The following is a 19,611-nucleotide window of genomic DNA, read 5'->3' on the forward strand; positions in this document are numbered from 1 at the left end:
GACTGGAACCTGTAGGACTTTCCTAATAAGTATGAGTGGCTGTCAACATGTTATATCACTGGATTGAGTAATCCTAGGACGATGGGTGTTCCTTCCATCTAAGGAAAGCAGGTCTGGTACGGGAAGGAAATGCTGTTTTAGTTACAGATCACGTGTGATAGACACACTACACTTGTGAACTGTATTGACCCTCCAAATCAATATACATGTTACCATGCTGATATACCTCTGACATCCAGCTCCTTTTATCCGCGCATTTAGTCGTTTTTTCCCTGCTGTAAAAATAACTATAATCTATATTTCTAATGTTTTTAAACCCGGGTGGATGAGTCCTCGCATCATGTACCCATAATTTAACATGCGGGTTGTTCCATGTATCCTGTCACACCCTTAAATACTGCAGTGGACCTGTCACACCCTGAAATCCCACAGTGGACCAGGCCACCTATTGTTTTATAATTATGATACACTGGCTTCTCTGGTTGTCCCAATGGCTTGTGCAGAAGGTATCATTGATCTCATTATTATAAGCTCTCCACAGAATCATCATCTGATGTCAATGCTGCTTGATACATTAGTGATGCTCAGCAGGTGCTCAGCTATGACATACAATAACCCTTGGAGAATTCCAGCTCATCAAGTAAAACTGTGTTAGTCCTGATCAACGGTCAGTCTAGATAATTCTTTACCCTCCTCCATGCTGGGTTCTACATCTCTATCTTGACTTCCAATCTGACCACTATGGCCTAAACACCTCAAGCTGTCCACTTAATTCTTCATCAAATGTTCCCACATCTCGTCTCGAGGATGATGTTCTACACAACAAACTCTACCTCAATATTCACACAATATTTACTGCTTTATTCCGAAACATTCCTTCCTCATGCTGGAATAATACTTTCTTCTCCACAATATAGAATATAAGTTTTTTTCCTGCTCACTGAAACATTCCTTCCTTCTGTGATTTAATTAGAGTATTTCTGGTATACTCTGAAACAATACGGAGATAATTATCTTGATGGAATACTACATGATAAGTCTAATACACAACAACAGCAACACATGTACAGTCGGCCTCAAATTGTCACCGACAACGAAGTGCAATCTTCTACAGTTCCAACGATGGCCAATCTCCTCCAGAAACACTTGACATTATAACAATGGACAACATTTTACACTTGTAACTTAAACACAATAGCAGAATTATGGGATTAGATTATAATGTCACATCAAATCCAAAAGCTTAATGCACGCATAATAATCCGCCATACAAGAGTCTAAAGACGACTTGATGAGGATGGGTGATGGAAATGATGGTCTTTACGGAACTCCCAAGTGTCCTTCTTATGCTTCTCTGGTATAATTACTACATTCTGGATCAATGTCTGTCAATCTTTCTTCATGAGTAGCATATGGTGATCTGGCTAATAATCCACGGAACACACCCTTGTGGGAGTCAATAATCGAAGCCAAGGGTTGACAAACACTGATGGCCGGGTTTCATATCTCATCATCTCATTTCATAGCCCTGCATGATTGCAATAGAATTTCAAGAAGCAGACTCTTTGACTAATCAGTCAGCATACAGATTAGCTTATGCTACAGAGCTGCCGAAGAATAATGGCTACCTGGATAATATGGAATACCCAGGAGATTTACGTTGAGCTGTTCCAAACTTATTCCACTCCCAGCTGACTGCAAAGGATTTATTAGAAGTTATTGTTCCAATTTATTTGCTTGACAAGTAAAAATCCCACAGGATTCAGATTAATTGCCCCGGCATGGTGATCATTCACATTAACTTTTCTGGCATTGATAAACAACCCTGACAAAACTTCAAGGATTCACATTATTTGTTATACCCTGGATAAACTTCAAAGGATTCACATTATTTGTCATACCCTGACAAAGCTGCAAGGATTCACATTAACTGTCTTACCCTGATAAACTCCAAGGATTCACATTAACTGTTCTGGTATAGGATTCACATTAACTGTCCTAGTATAGGATTCACATTAACTGTCTTACCCTGATAAACTCCAAGGATTCACATTAACTGTTCTGGTATAGGATTCACATTAACTGTCCTGGTATAGGATTCACATTAACTGTCTTACCCTGATAAACTCCAAGGATTCACATTTACTGTCCTGGTATAGGATTCACATTGACTGTCCTGGTATAGGATTCACATTAACTGTCCTGGTATAGGATTCACATTTACTGTCCTGATATAGGATTCACATTAACTGTCCTGGTATAGGATTCACATTAACTGTCCTGGTATAGGATTCACATTTACTGTCCTGGTATAGGATTCACATTAACTGTCCTGGTATAGGATTCACATTAACTGTCCTGGTATAGGATTCACATTAACTGTCCTGGTATAGGATTTACATTAACTGTCCTGGTATAGGATTCACATTAACTGTCCTGGTATAGGATTCACATTAACTGTCCTGGTATAGGATTCACATTAACTGTCCTGGTATAGGATTCACATTAACTGTCCTAGTATAGGATTCACATTAACTGTCCTAGTATAGGATTCACATTAACTGTCCTAGTATAGGATTCACATTAACTGTTCTGGTATAGGATTCACATTAACTGTTCTGGTATAGGATTCACATTGACTGTGCTGGTATAGGATTCACATTAACTGTTCTGGTATAGGATTCACATTAACTGTTTTCATGCAAGTCCATCTCAGCATCTGGACCTCGGGGGATCCACTGTGAATGTTCTTTATATGGATAGATTAATGGCAGACGTCCAGTACAATCTGTATCAAATGTCTGACAACTAGACAAACTCTCCTGCTAAGTTTGTTTACCTGAGAAAGTACAGAGTACCTACGGCCCTAGTGTCAAACCTGGCATAAATCCTACCTCATAACATGCCTATTATAATCTCCACTGCAGACTAATTACAACATCACATTTGTCCAAATAAATACTCCAGGCCCTCAGACAAATCTGATAATGAAACTTTCAAAAACAGCCACGATAGCCATTTTTTCTTTATTATTATTTTTTTCTTTTAAAGCTGGTTTGTAAATAAGTGAGTAGATGAAACAACTGGAGCAGAAACCCGATAAATGTGGTGTATAACAGAAAGGGGCACTTACTGGGAATGTAAGGTTAAATACGGTACAATGTTTAAATCAATTTTCCTGTCTTCTACACAAGTAAATATTTTCTAAACTCGGCCTTCGGGTACGACAAGCAGACATAAGCACTGTAATCAATCTGTAAACACCCTGATGCCCTTTTCATAATCACTGTCATTTTTTATCTTCCATTTGGAGCTAGTATATCGTGAGTACAAGACCTGAGTAATATCGCAGGTATTTTATAGTATGAATATGAAATCTATATTGTTGCTTTATCATTAGCTCGATCTACAGCTGTTTGTACTTTTTATTAATCAAATGATCAGGTATATGGCTTATTAATCATCCTGCCAGCGATTCTTAGCAGTATTTTCCAGGTGTAGCCTTTCAGGATTAATCGGTCTTACAGTGTACAAATGTCAATACATATTTCAATAACATCCAGACTAATTTGTGGTTCAGGGGCTCCAATACGTGGTCTATGTTATTACCAGCCAAATAAAACAAAACCCATCCTCCCTCCATAGCAACAAGAAAAATAACATGTATATATATTATACTGGAAATCTGATACTTAATGCAAAGGCTAGAATTCATTCTCCTCCACACATAGACATTATGTGTTTAGTATGAGACAGGAGATCTACCAAAGGGATCAATGGTGCCAATCATCAAATTATCTTTATTTGATCTCTGTAAGACTGATCTTTTCTCAATTTTCCTTTCCTTACTTCCAAACATTTTTAAACAAGAGGAACCTACATACATATAAAATCTGAGGAAGATCCATCAAGAATTCTTTGATTTAGAATGGTTTAAAATGGAAATCAAAATGAAATTCAATAAATATCCATGAATAACTTTCTAAGAAATAGTGAAAATTAACATCAACTGACAAAATTCAAAATGGCTACCTGTCGGCCATCTTGTTTTAGATCTGTCTTAAATAATAGAACATGCATGTGCATAGCTGAGGGATCATATGCCAGACAAAAGAGTGATTGGAATAGCCCCCCCCATCTTATGATGGGCTGCAAAAAAGGTGAGAGACTGGTCTATATAATGGCAGGCTCAGTCACTCTGCATTTTGATTTCATTTAGCCCCCTGCACCATTTAAAAGTATGGATTTGGTGTAAGCTGCATGTTTTTCTTGCCAGGTCGACATCTAAGATCATGAGTTTGAGGCCCAGTCAGGGCACGAGTCATGAAAATTGTGTTTGTCATCTTACTTTGTTAAATAGTGTATGGATAGATTTTGCGAGCATTTGTACACCTTGGAATTAATATAAATGACTGATTTTTTAGTATATGAGATACATGTTTAGTTTCAATTTGGCATCAAAACAATACCAAATATTTCTAAAAAAAAATTAGTTTCAATTTGGCGTCAAAACAATACCAACAAATTATCAATATAAATATCAATATATATGATAAATATATATATGATAAAAGCTATAAAAATATCAATAACCCAAAAGCCAGGGATAAAATAATTGAACTTATAGAAGAGTTGGGAATGGTAGATATATATAGAGAACAGCATCCAGAAAATAGAAGATACACCTGGAGGAGAAGTAATCCTGTTAAACAAGCTAGGCTAGATCTTTTTCTTATTTCAGACAATTTATTACCAAGCATTCATTATTCAAATATTGAACCAGGCTATAGGACAGATCATTCACTTCCTGTAATTGCTTTAAAGTTTAACGAATTCAGAAAAGGAAAAGGATTATGGAAGTTTAACAATTCACTTTTACATGATTTAGATTACTTAGAACTTATAAATAAACTTATTTTAGACATTAAAAGACAATATGCTCTTCCAGTTTATCATTTAGAAAACATCAGCAATATACCTGATTCTGATATACAATTTATGATAAGCGATCAACTTTTTTTGGAAACACTTTTAATAGAAATTCGAGGCAAAACCATTTCCCACTCGTCATATAAAAAAAGGATACAGAATTTGAACGAAAGTAGACTTATAGAAACTATACGTGAACTAGAAGATAGTAATGAGGTTGAAATAGACAGGGTGAATGAAAAAAAACAAGAATTACAAGATATAAGATTGAATAAATTAAAAGGTAGCTTAATTCGATCTAGAGCTAAATGGGTAGAAGAGGGTGAAAAACCAACACATTATTTCTTAAATTTAGAAAACAGAAATTACACCTCAAAATTAATACCAATGATAGAGAAAGAAAATGGTGATAAAATAACTAAACAAGCAGAAATTCTTGATGAGGTAAAACATTTTTATAAAAAATTGTATACAATTGATCATTCTATAGAGGATATTCACCTAGGTGATTTTTTAAAAGATATTGATATTCCAAAATTAACAGAGGCACAATCTAACAAATTAGAAGGTATAATTACTCTTAATGAAGCATCAAATACTTTAAAAGCTATGAAAAATAATAAAAGCCCAGGCTCTGATGGGTTTACTGTGGAATTTTTTAAATGCTTCTGGAAACAGTTAGGTACTTTTATAGTCAGATCAATTAATTATGGGTTCAATCAGGGTCAATTATCAATTACACAAAGACAGGGCATAATAACATGTATACCTAAGGGAGATAAGCCTCGACAATATCTTAAAAACTGGAGACCAATTTCTTTACTCAATATTATTTATAAAATTGCATCAGGATCAATAGCTAACAGAATAAAAATAGTTTTGAACAAATTAATTCATACTGATCAAACAGGTTTCATCTCGGGACGTTATATTGGGGAAAACACTCGAATTGTTTATGATATTATGCAATATGCAGAAGATAAAAATATACCTGGAATGTTGTTGATTATTGATTTTGAAAAGGCTTTTGACTCTGTTTCCTGGAAGTTTATTGATAAAGTTCTCGATTTTTTTAAATTTGGGAAAGATATTAAGAAATGGGTGAAGGTTCTACAAAATAATTCAAGCTCAGCGATTAATCAAGGGGGAAATCTGTCTCCATTTTTTGAAATAGAGAGAGGCTGTAGGCAGGGGGACCCAATTGCACCATACATATTTATAATGTGTGCTGAAATCTTAGCTATTAGAATAAGGAATAATAATAATATAAAAGGTATTGATGTTGATAATATTCCTATTTTACTGTCTCAATATGCTGATGACACTTCACTGATCTTGGATGGAACAGAGAAATCCCTTAAAGAATCTATTGATGAATTAAAATCTTTTGCAAAAATATCAGGATTGAAAATAAATGTATCTAAAACCCAGGCTATTTGGATTGGAAGCAAAAAATATAGTGATGAAGTTGTCTACCCTGAACTGAATCTACAGTGGGGAAATCAAACATTTACACTTTTAGGAATTGAATTTCATGTTGACCTTCATCGAATACCTAAACTAAATTATGATAAGAAATTAGTAAAGTTAAAGGCACTTATTAGAATTTGGGAACGACGAGTCTTAACTCCAATCGGTAGAATTCATATTATGAAGGCTTTATTAATTTCTCAGTTCAATCATCTCTTTATCTCTTTGCCAAATCCAGATGAGAATTTCCTGAAAAAATTAAACACAGAATTGTATTGTTTTCTTTGGAAAAGTAAAATAGATAAGGTGAAAAGAGATGTAACTATTAAAAAATACATTGATGGGGGGCTAAAAATGTTACATGTGAAGTCATTTATTGAATCTTTGAAGCTAACATGGTTAAGGAGACTTTTTACAAGTTCAAGTAAATGGCAGTTAATTCTTAGATCTTTTGCTGATGATCACCTTATGGCTAACTGTGGGATGGAATATATCTCAATATGTCACAATAAATGTAAAAATCTATTCTGGAAAGATGTCTTTAAAGCATGGATAAAACTCTCTAACAAAAACAATTTATATGAATCCCCAGATATGTTGGCTAAAACACCAATTTGGTATAATAAATTAATTAAAGTAGATAATCAGAATATTTTTTATCAAGATTGGTACAATAAAGGAATTATTGTAATTAGTGACTTAATAAACAAAAACAATAATTCATTTTACTCCTTCGAAGAATTTCAACGAGTCTTTGATATTAATACAAACATCCTTAAATATCAAGGACTTATCTCAGCTATTAGAAAACATATTCAGAAACAGGAACTATCATCTCCTATATACCCATTTATACCAATTGATATGGAAATTCTTTTTCGCAGTAAAAAGGGAACAAAAGACTTTTACTATTTACTCAGTAAAAATAACATAATATCCACTGGAAGAAAAAAATGGGATATCTTCAACTTTGATAATGAAACATGGAGGAAAATATACAAATTGCCATTTTATATAACCAAAAATTCAAAACTACAGTGGCTACAATATAGAATTAATCAACACATCTTAACAACAAATTCATTTCTATTTAAGGCAGGAATAGCAGAAAATCCGTATTGCTACTGGTGCAAAACTGATATTGAAACAATAGAACATACACTTTGGGAATGTGATAAGGTGCAAGTTATGTTACAAAATTTTGAGTTTTTATTAGATTCTTTAATGATACCTTTCGCATATAATAAGGAAACTTTTATTTTTGGATTATATAATCAAGATGGAATAAGAACACCAATAGACAGTACAATCATTTTAATTATTAAACAGTATATTTATTCAACAAGGTGTCTACAAAATAATTTATCTTTGACTGGTCTCAAAAAAACTATTAAAGATCATTATGTTACACAAAAATATATTGCAATGGGTAAAGGGGACAAGTATAAGGAAAATTTTCAAAATGAATGGAAAAAGTGGCAAAAATTACTTAATATCTCTTAGAACTTCAAATTGCTGATTATTGTCCTTAGATTCTTATGTACTGCTATACTTTGTAATGTTATATTTAACCAAAGTTAATACATATTATTGTTTCTATAAGATTTCAAAATAAAATTTTATTGCTATAATCATATGTGATGACACTTGCTGACGACAATACATGTTTAAATCCTCTTGTCTTTCCCTTGCCAGTCTTCATTTATATACAGTAAAGCTGGTCTAATTATAAGTCAGACCTAAATTGTCTTACCAGCAATTCTGTCTGTCCTGGGTACATTTGGGTTAGACTACAGTCCATACTGTAAATATTAGATTTTCTGATACCTCTCTCTGTCTCTCTCTCCCTCTCTCTCTCTGTCTCTATGTCTGTCTTTGTTACTATATATATGTCTTTGTCCATGTTTCTTGTTTCGTTCCTATTGCGTTATTGTTATGATTTTTCTGTTTGCTCTACAACTTCTCTTCTGCTTTCTTCCTTTCTTTAAATACAGTGGGAAAGTAACATTAAGAAAGTTCATCAAAAGTGAATGATTTTATGAATCTGGATTAAGATGTATGTATTTGTGTTGGATCATCTACAATTCTATGGTGCTGTAATAATGATTATTCTGAATACAATTGTATACTATGTACTTTACACTGTATGAAAATCTCTGAAAAAATAAAACAAATACAAAAAAAAATATAAATATCAAGAGACTGAAATGTGTTGCCAAGTTACACGGAGCCAGAAATGAAAATTGCGGGACATAATCATAGTCTGATAGGACAATCTGAAACCCCGATCAACGAGCTGGTCATGAGGAATGGTGCGTCACTGACCCATCATGTAATAAACAAGGAGAAAACACATTGGCTTGATAGAAGAGTGTCTGTCTCCAAAATGGACGATAATAGAATAGATTGGGCAACAAGAAAGTGAACATGTTCTCAACCAGGAAGCGGAAAACCATTGACCACCATATCCATGATCGAGTTGTCATACAAAGCGTAGACAATGCCCTTTATTATCTATAGACGGCCTTATATCCATGATCGAGTTGTCATAGACCGCCTTATATCCATGATCGAGTTGTCATACAAAGCGTAGACAATGCCCTTTATTATCTATAGACGGCCTTATATCCATGATCGAGTTGTCATAGACCGCCTTATATCCATGATCGAGTTGTCATAGACCGCCTTATATCCATGATCGAGTTGTCATACAAAGCGTAGACAATGCCCTTTATTCTATAGACCGCCTTATATCCATGATCCAGTTGTCATAGACCGCCTTATATCCATGATTGAGTTGTCATAGACCACCTTATATCCATGATCGAGTTGTCATACAAAGCGTAGACAATGCCCTTTATTATCTATAGACAGCCTTATATCCATGATCGAGTTGTCATAGACCGCCTTATATCCATGATCGAGTTGTCATACAAGGCGTAGACAATGCCCTTTATTATCTATAGACAGCCTTATATCCATGATTGAGTTGTCATAGACCGCCTTATATCCATGATCGAGTTGTCATAGACCGCCTTATATCCATGATCGAGTTGTCATACAAGGCGTAGACAATGCCCTTTATTATCTATAGACGGCCTTATATCCATGATCGAGTTGTCATAGACCGCCTTATATCCATGATCGAGTTGTCATAGACCGCCTTATATCCATGATCGAGTTGTCATACAAGGCGTAGACAATGCCCTTTATTATCTATAGACGGCCTTATATCCATGATTGAGTTGTCATACAAAGCGTAGACAATGCCCTTTATTATCTAAGTCAATACAATAAATAGATAATGCATGACTTGATCATTCATCCAAATTGATGACAGGTTGTGTAGTGTACAGTTATCAAGATATATCGATTGAAATGAATCATGTGTTGTATTGAGAAAATGTATGACTCAGAATATCATGCCTTTAAATGATAATAATTATAGTATATCCCTTTAAGTACAAATTTATAAGTGAAAATAGTAAATATTTCATTCTTCATGTTAATGTATATTTATTTTGTTTTTTGTTGTAAATGGTGTCAGATGGATGGACAAACAAACAATCTTACACAATAATACCACTCCTCTTTTTGAAAAAAAAAAACCCCAAAAAACAACCCCAGTAATTTTATGCGAATGAAAGTCATAAATAACATAGTAACACGAATGATGAAGGAAGACAATTTTGATGAATTTCTTATAAAGACAATTTTTTTCAGTTCCACGTTTGCAGGAAGACCTGATGCTGATACAGTACCTTGTATCAAATCGATCCAATAAAGGAAAGAAAGTGAAGTGCTATATTTTCAAAATAATAATTCCAGAAATCTGCCATTTTCTTCAAAGCACACAAAATCTCACTCTTGTTTTGTAAACTCCAATGATAAAAAGAACATGTCTTGTAAAAGAATGAAAGGACAGAATATCCCTGAGTTCCAAGAAACAAAACCTCCTGATACAGCTGTCAGACATGAAATTCTAGAATGTCTCGAGCTCTTTGTCCCTGTGTTAATTCCAGTCATATCTGAATGATTGGCTAGGAAGGGTAACTTATTTCAGAAAAAAGATGCAGACTTAATTTACTAGATCTCATAGAAAAGGGATACATTTAATGTCTTTTTGTGTGTATTTTCAACAGATTGTGCTTAACTTGATCTTGTTTCTGGTTCAAAGAGATACAGCTAATATGAAAAGAATAATTGTTGTGATGCCTTTCTAAAACCAGTTTAATCTCGGTGTGATACAGAAACATTTTCCTTCCAACTCCAGATCTGCTGTCCGTGTGATGTCATGTATTAACATTGTTTTTCCATTGTATTGTCCAATACATAGACAATTTCCAACTTTATGGAATATATAAAAAAAAAATCCTCTTTACAAGTCACAGAGATAAGAAACAGTTTATATATACTAATAATAATTTACATATCAATTTGATGTTGACAGTTCATCTTGGTTGAGTATGTAAAATTTTCAGTAATTTTCTTAGGATTTTCATCTGAGTCCAGAACAGCATTACCTAAATTTTGATGTTGTGCCAGTCCAACAGGAAAAGCATGAGTTCAGGACTCAAATATATACGTCTGAAAAATTGTTGATAAAAACATTCGACTTACCAAGAGTCTGAGGTGACGGACATCTAGCCGACAGTACTGGGGACGTGGTCGGACCAACCATAGACTTCCTTTGTCGACTGAAAGTGATAAAAACATGTTGCAAAACAGAGCCTATAGTTAATGTATTCACACAGAGAACATCTTAAATATGGATACAGTACAACATACGATCATTATTTTGTGAAGGCCATCTTTGAATCCATTGTATCAAATTTTGGTAAATAACACTGAAGTTTCGAAACTCAGGAAGAATTAAGAACAGAAAATATTTGTCAACATGAAAATATCCCCTCGCTCTTTTTTTACCTTCCTAGAAATGAGGCTATACATATATATATACGTAAGTCTGTGAAGCAGAAAATACAAGTCACAGCGACCTTCATATCACAGTATCCACTATCCCAGTATGTAATACTCCTATTTTTTAATTAATTTTTTTACTGGGGACTTGTAGCATTAGAAACAAGCATACTGGGTAAAACATGTCCTCTGTAATCCCCGCTAAAAATAGCAACTGTGACTTTGACCCAAAAACCCTGAATTATTATGAGATATTATGGTCTTTTATCATTGTGAGAAGTTTGATGTAAATCCCTCAAGGAATGAAGCTACTAGAGGGCTGCCATCTTTGGCATTACATACATACGTACAAGACAGATGGACAGGACACCTACTGGTATAGTCCCCCTGATCATGATTTAACTGTAAATCACCTTTATTCTGCGTGGGATTCATTTTTAAGTTAATACTTGAGGAGAATCAACCGCGAAATCAAAGACTTTGCAATTATTTGTACGAAATAAACAAATTTAGATGGCGACTAATATATTATGAATCTAAAAACTCGTGAATTGAAAATGACTTCCAGATCAGAGTTAGCAAAATCATGAATTTGCAATCATGTCTGAAGAGGTTAGTTGGTAAAATAAAGTATTCGCAAATATTTTTGAAATCAAAGTGATTTACAGTAATAGGGGCTAAATGCAAAATCTAAGCAAGATGTTAATGATATTACAAATTTAATCCCTCTTCTGTAATGTGGCAACGAAATGAAAATATCTCGCACAATTAGTTCAGGTTGGTGCGTGTATTATTTGTTTCAGATCCAGCTTAAATTGACTTTCTGGAACTCCAAGAGAAATTAATATCAATTAAGAGTCAGAGGAATATTATCACAAACTGGATATGGAGGAGAAATAGTGTTTAAATTAATTGCCATGCCTTTAATTATAAAGTACATTTATAGGCTTCTTTTGAAAACTAATACCTTAAAACAAAAGGCCACTGATGGCCTGGATAGGCACTCTCATTTAAGTAATATTACGAATAATCTTTTTTCAATATTGAAATTCAGGCCTTTCAGAAGATTCCAAACATATCAAGTTGAAAAGCACTCCTTCAGACCAAGTACCCTAACTGGACTTTCTAACAAGCAAGTAAGAAGTTTTATTTATAAATTCTAGATTTAGGGTCCAAAATTTGGAGCACAGTGCTGAATACCTCTGAAATAAATAGGTTGACAAGTATGTTCCACTTGGCCATGACTATAAATTATTATTTGCATCCATTGGATATTGATCATTTCTTAACGATTCTGTTTTGGCCAGAATGACCATTCTGTCTTAGTCAGAGAAGAAAAATAAGTTACTTAGTCAAACTACAAAACCTATAGGAGCTACACTAGAACTCAGGTGAATGGGTGGCACAGTGGTAGCACACTTGTCTATCACCTAGGCGGCCAGGGTTCGATTCCCCAATCAGACATGAAAAGGTATTGGGTCACCTGCCCGACCACGTGAATTTCCCCAGGTACTCCGGTTTCCCCCCACAATAAGACCCCTCGCATGCTTCCATCTTGGCCAACAAGCATGATTTATATAAGTTGGCACAACTTGTTTCGCAATTACATACATAAAGTTTACATTTTACACTAGAATAGTTGAAGCAATGTACATTTAATGAACAGATATCCAAGATGGATCAACAAAATGACTCATTTCCAATCAGTACAAATCCCTTGACCAGATATAGCCATTTTCTTCTCTCATGGCTGGAAAAACTGAAGAATCTACTAAAAACTAAATATAATTTACAGTTAGCTGTCTGATTGTCTCTGAACGTGCCCATGCATATGAAGACCCCAGCGGTGCTGTGAAAGGCTGTGGCCATTGATTGTGGACCTGGCCACAAATCAATGGCTGGGGACCAACAAAACCACAATACATTACGGCAGGTTTGTCTATGCTTTTTCAGCTTAACATGTTGAATTGTCTATCTATTGATTTTCCATAATGTTTGAGATTACGCAAAAATTTTCCTGATTCTTAAATGCAGGCAACTGTTTTAATGCTACATGTGCCATATTCTTTTCAAATGGCAACGACTTTTGAAAATATTTCAATTGAAATGTCGGACTTAAAAGTATAATATGCTACGAAGGCTTTCATAGTTGGATGCCAGACGACTTCCAGTGTGGTTGGCCATCAATGTACAGAACAGCCAGCTGACATGTCACCGTTATCTCTTCCAAAACAAATCTCAAAGAAAAACACCGGAATGACATGAAGACATCATAATTTTGCAAAAAAATGCCTTGCAAAGACAAGACAGGATGATGGATGGACCCTCCAGTATACCAACCTAATCCCCCTTTAACATTGATACCATTATACCTATCCAATATGTCAGCACGTCAGAATATTCAAGGGTCAGATAAGATGGCTCCAAGAGAGGCTTGCCCAGTATCAATATACACTGTATACAGCCATTTGACAAGCCATACATATCTCTTCCTAAACAAATCTCTAAGATTAACCCAGTTTTAAAAGAACTTTATATATCTGATGTCAGATAAGACAGGATGTCAGAATCTTCAGATCAGATTGGACAGGTCCAAGAATGTTGATGAAACTGACAATCATTTTCTGGTCTCATCATCCTGTATGTCAGCTGATACTTCCATGTCTTAATTATTCTGCCTTGGCAGCTGTCTGTATACAAATGTGGCGTCAACGAAATACTAAAGTACGGACACCTCATAAGAAAGAGAACTACCATCAACGTACATGTTACGTGAGTCTATACCATATATGGATCATGCCTAACTTACACAGGCCACTAAAGCTAGACAAGGCATTTAATTTAGGCAACAATTCCAAAATACAATTTTACTTTCCTTTAAAAATCTTAATATGACACCAATATCACTTAAAGCACCTGGAAGTGACAGTACCTACAGAAAATGAAATAGGTTTATGCCCCAACACCGGAAATACGCCAGTTCTAATATTTACACAATGACAGGCCCTGCCACAAATTGTGAGTTAGAATTAGGTGTAGCTGAACTTTTTTTCCTAATGTATAATAGCTCTGTAGCTCCAGAAAGATAGATATTTTCTATTACATCATCATAATTGACAAGAAAGATATTTTCTATAACATTATCATAATTGAAAAGATAGATATTTTCTATTACATCATCATAATTGACAAGATAGATATTTTCTATTACATTATCCTACTTGAAAAGATAGATATTTTCTATCACATCATCATAATTGAATTCACACCCTTGGCAACACGTCATCAGATGTTTCATAATATTAGTCAATAAAACCTAATCAATTAGCAAGAATTAATTAATTTAATCAATTAGTAGAATCAAGTTATTGGCTTACCTTCCTCTCCTGCCATATGTGAAGTCTTTCTGCAAACAAGGATAAACAAAAAATCTAATAATATGTACAAATACGATATAAATTTACATCAAGCACAATTAAAGGGTCAAAGTGGTAGAAACTGGAGAAATTTAGTTTAATTTACAAACAGTTATTTCTGTATGAAACTTGTTGTCTGTTTACCTTTGTCAATGAATTTTAAAAAATCTGAGAAAAATGCAAAAATTATATCTATATAGGAAAAGCTACATGAGTGTCCAGTATGGAAAATGTCTTTTTTTTAACACAGGAATATATTATTCTGATTATGAAAAAGAAATAATAATCATTTATTACATTTTTACCAGTGAAATATCAAAAATTATTCATTCTATAAAAGTGATATTTTTCACTAGTGAAGAATATCATATTTTTCACTAGTGAAAAATATCACTTTTGCTGATTTGACCAATCAAATTAAAGATTAGAAAATACCAAAATAATTGACCAATCAGAAAGCCTGACATATGTGTCAGCACCTGGACAGGGGAAACTACTTTTTCTGTTTACAAATTATCGCTGTAGTCCTAGTTAGCGTACGGGGTAGGGTTTTCGTTGATAAAAAATGTAATAAACAGAATATCTAACAGTGTCTTCAGTAAAACCAAATATATTTCACTCGTGTGGCTAATGTTTTGATATTTTTCATGCAGTGCGCAGCACTCGTGAAAAATATCAAAACATTAGCCACACGAGTGAAATATATTTGGTTTTACTGAAGACACTGTTAGATATCCTCTATTTATCAACACTGTATATTACCTTAGCAAGTCATACAGAGTTATTCCCCTTTGTAAACATCTTTCTAATAAGAGTTACTTCCCCTGAATTATAACATTTGCTTTTGACAGTTGATTGTTGTGATGCTAAACACTTTTTTCAGATATAATTTGATTTGTAAACACCTCACTACAACCACTTTCAAACAACCATGCAATGTAGCCAGGATATTATACAGGCAACTTTATCATAAATGACTGTGGGAATAGAAGAGCTACTTACCATGCCGGTAAGAGAGGGTGCCGACTGACCGAGGACTATGTTCCTCATCCTCATCAGATTGGTGGGTTCTATCAGAGCTCCAACACCTATAAAACAGAAAGAATGAGTAAGTTAATGGTATTACACAGCCATTGGTCATCAATGTGTCAACCTTTCAACCTGTAATGCACCAAATTTAGTTTTGGGGTTTTAGCATTCACTGTACAATTCATCAAATTCATTTTTCAATCCACCCTTTTAAAAGTATCCCCACTTCCGAACTATGGCAGAACAATGGGACCAAATAATGGAAATAAAGATTAATTGTTATCATTCCTCATGACAGGTATGAGATGCTTTGACGCAAAGTCGGTTTGACAATCCATTGGATAAGTGAATTCCATTTTTTTTTTTTTTCATAAACAGTGTCTGGTTTTCCTTGGAGATGAAGGGGTATATGCATTGAAATCTTCAAAATTCTTCTCCTAGTACCACGGAGACCAAAGAATTTTTTTTATAAAATTTGATAACAGGGGATTAATAGATGAAGTGGAATCCTATTCTTTTCTTCTTTAATTAGAAGATCTGGCACCCTAAGGGACAGAGTGACAGGCCAGAAATTCATGATTGGATGATGAAGTAAATGTATGTTGTTCAATACATTTTTGCATCAATCAACTTTGGAACAATCAAATAACATGTTATCAATGAATGTATGTTGTCCCTTTTTGTACCGGGAGTCAGAAACCAAAATGGGGAGTTAATCATAGTGTTACTGATATATTAAATCAAACTATTTTACAGCAAAAGGTGAAATATGAAATATTTAGGAGAGCAATGCACATTTGGTTTAGGTTTCTTTTGTTTAACGTCCTATTAACAGCCAGGGTCATTTAAGGACGTGCCAGGTTTTGGAGTTGGAGGACAGTTGGAATCCCCGGAGAAAACCACTGGCCTATGGTCAGTACCAGGCAACTGCCCCATGTGGGTTTCCATTACTCACAACTCAGAGGTGGAGGGCTAGTGATAAAGTGTCTGGACATCTTAACCACTCAAAAAATGTGGCCCAGCAATGCAGGTTCTCTAGACCATATAAAATGCTATCAAAAAAACACAAGTTCTTAATTGGGTAGGCCATACAAGATTTATTTTGAAGCGATTTAAATGTCTCTGTGCACCGCATCACAAGCAACACTCAGATAAATGTTGAAAAAAATTCACAAAACCTTGAGAGTAACTGGGAAGTACTCCACGCTCCCATAAATTGCCTTCCAATCACATTTGCCAAATAAAATTTATTGCCACTGACCTTCACCTTTCACTATCGTTAAATCTAGAAATGTGAATTTTTAATTGTTTCTTGCATTGTTTTACGCCCATGAAGTCATTTAGGGCCAACATCACTTGAAAGATGCTCATAAAAAACTGATAATAAAACTTTAAATGAGACTCGCAAAAATTATGTGCATACATAGTGCAATAAACATAGCAAAAGACTTGTGTTGAATTGCTTTCTGACATGGCAGTAGCCTGTCTTGGTTTCGATCTTGTGTGTTATGTGGATGCATGTAGTTTGAGTTGTGAGGGTGTTAAAATTAGTTGAAATGTTTGTACAAATATTTTTTTTTTTTTTTTAATTTTATGATTAAGTGTGCCATTCATTGTGAGAACTTAAAATGCTTTCAAATTTAATGTTACAGTTTATATCTCAAAAAGGTAACTTAAGGAACCATCAGATATGCAGTCTGAAGTACATCAAACCAAGCAAAAAATTCGTAATTGCACCTAACATGCAAAACACAATTTAGTCAATCTTTCAGAAACACCAGAAAAATCTGGCAGACAAAATCAGCGGTTTTCTTCATAAATAATCTTGCAAATCAGGACTATCAATTTCTATACAAGGATTATGAAACTCAAATTGTAGGTGTAACCCAAGTTACATGGACAGAACTTATTCTTAGTGAAAGGAAAGCAGTTTATTCCCTAAAAGTACAGAAGAAAGGCAGAGAAAAGGCACTCACTGTGGCCCAGATGCCCCGACCCACTGAGGTTGGTGGGTAGACCTGTCGGAGTGCTGGGTAGACTTTCTCGTCGCCGATGACCTCTGTAATCCTCCGACAAGGTACGTTGGAGACGTCGGATCCCTCCAGGCATGTGTAGACCAAGGGGGAACTCATCCTGGGCGGGGCGCCGTATCCGAGGTGACAACGGCCCTGGAGACCCAGCCACACCACTGTCAGACTGTAATATAATATGTAAATAAAAATTTCAATCCAAGTCAAATTGAAATATTACACAACATCTACTTTCATTTCTGTGTTTGAAGTCTGCTGTCCCACTGCAGGCAAAATGTTACATCAGGTAATTGAAAATTCCTGTTTTAGCTTTCCTGGTCCCAATGTAATTTTATTTTGGATACAGATGTTAAGAGATATCAGACCAGTGCATGGTTACTACAAGTGACCAGCTAGCTAAGTCTGTTAGAGTGACGGCCGTAAATTTGGAGGTCCAGAATTTGAATAACGAGGATAATTTTTACTCCCCAGTATTACATAACCTGTAATATACCATGGTAGCTGCTGGTTTTCCTCTATTTCATCAGTGGAATATAATTAATTACACAAGGTACAGGTTTCTTTTCATTAATTATTCATTACTGGTACTGTCAGTTACTACTGCACCAAAGCAAGATCAATGAATCTGTCATATTTTTTTTTTTTAATTTGTCGAAAATGAAATGTATGTATACATTTCCCTGCCAGCAAATTAAAAGTAAAGACAAAACTGAATGTATGACAGCAATTATAAACTTAAAGGGGCATTCCTTCATTTGGACATCAGAAACATGCACAATTTCTATTGATGAAATATATAGCCGAACGATGACTATATGAGTGTCTGTGCCTACATGTAATGAAATTATGCCGAAATGTACAAGAAAAAGGGGTATCGCATATGAATACTGTATGTCTTTGCAGTAATTAGTGATACTTTGGGTAGAACTAAGAATGTTCAGGACTTAATTAAATACTCAATGAACTTCTGTTTATCTTGAGAGTAAAACTGTCGTATTAATATAAAGATTGTAATTTTACTACTTGGAAAAAATACTTATTTTCCAGTAAGTTTAATTTTGACGACCGAAACTTTATTGAAACAAAGGAATGCCCTTTAAGAGCACAAAGAATAAAGAATTATATAATATTTTCTTCAAATTAGTAATTATGTATAAGAATAGATTTTTATATATCATCATGGACTATATGCATGACATTTTGTGTGAGAGAGAGCTTCGAGAGAGGGAGGGGGTTAGACACCAAAAAGTCATACTAAATCTATAGTTAAGTACAAAAAAATATTTCAAACAAAACAAAAATTTATATTATCATCTTCCAGCAAAAATCTTGCATAGTTCACAGGCATTCCAAAGTGTTTAGTTCCTGCACATTAATCTAAACCTTTGACCTTTATCTCAGCAGAGAAACTCATCAAGGTATTTAATTTTTTTATCAAGGTATTTTTTTTTTTAAAGTATCATACATCAATTCTAATGCTTATATGCTTGTAGATCTACTATATATCTATTTTTGGGACAAAGCATGGATCTAGACTTCCAGGTGCTTCACTGAAGGCCATAGATGGAGGTTCAAGTGGTCGTATTCTACCACCACACAAGGGAAGCATATAGCTTCAACATTCTATGTACCAGTACTACATACACATGGAGGAGAATTTCACACCGGCCCTGGCGCACAGCCTTTCTATTACTCACCCTATCAGAATGTTTTCTCCCAAGGTGAACACTCGGGCAGGTTTTACAGGGTAAACATGGCCAAGATCTCATGCCCACCCTCCCCTTGATCTAGTGAGATACCAAGATACCGCTGATTTC

At 34.6% G+C, this 19,611-nt stretch overlaps 1 protein-coding gene across 1 annotated transcript in view; it reads right to left on the reverse strand.

Annotated features, from left to right (window-relative positions):
* Nucleotides 1-19,611, reverse strand: part of LOC117326141 (microtubule-associated serine/threonine-protein kinase 3-like) — an 89,160-nt gene that overhangs the window by 40,126 nt on the left and 29,423 nt on the right. Inside the window, 4 exon segments of the mRNA XM_033882775.1 lie at nt 11,020-11,096; nt 14,697-14,725; nt 15,738-15,823; nt 17,741-17,960. Coding sequence (XP_033738666.1) covers nt 11,020-11,096; nt 14,697-14,725; nt 15,738-15,823; nt 17,741-17,960 — 412 coding nt within the window.

This window comes from Pecten maximus, chromosome 4 (assembly GCF_902652985.1).
Source record: "Pecten maximus chromosome 4, xPecMax1.1, whole genome shotgun sequence".
Taxonomy (NCBI): Eukaryota; Metazoa; Mollusca; class Bivalvia; order Pectinida; family Pectinidae; genus Pecten; species Pecten maximus.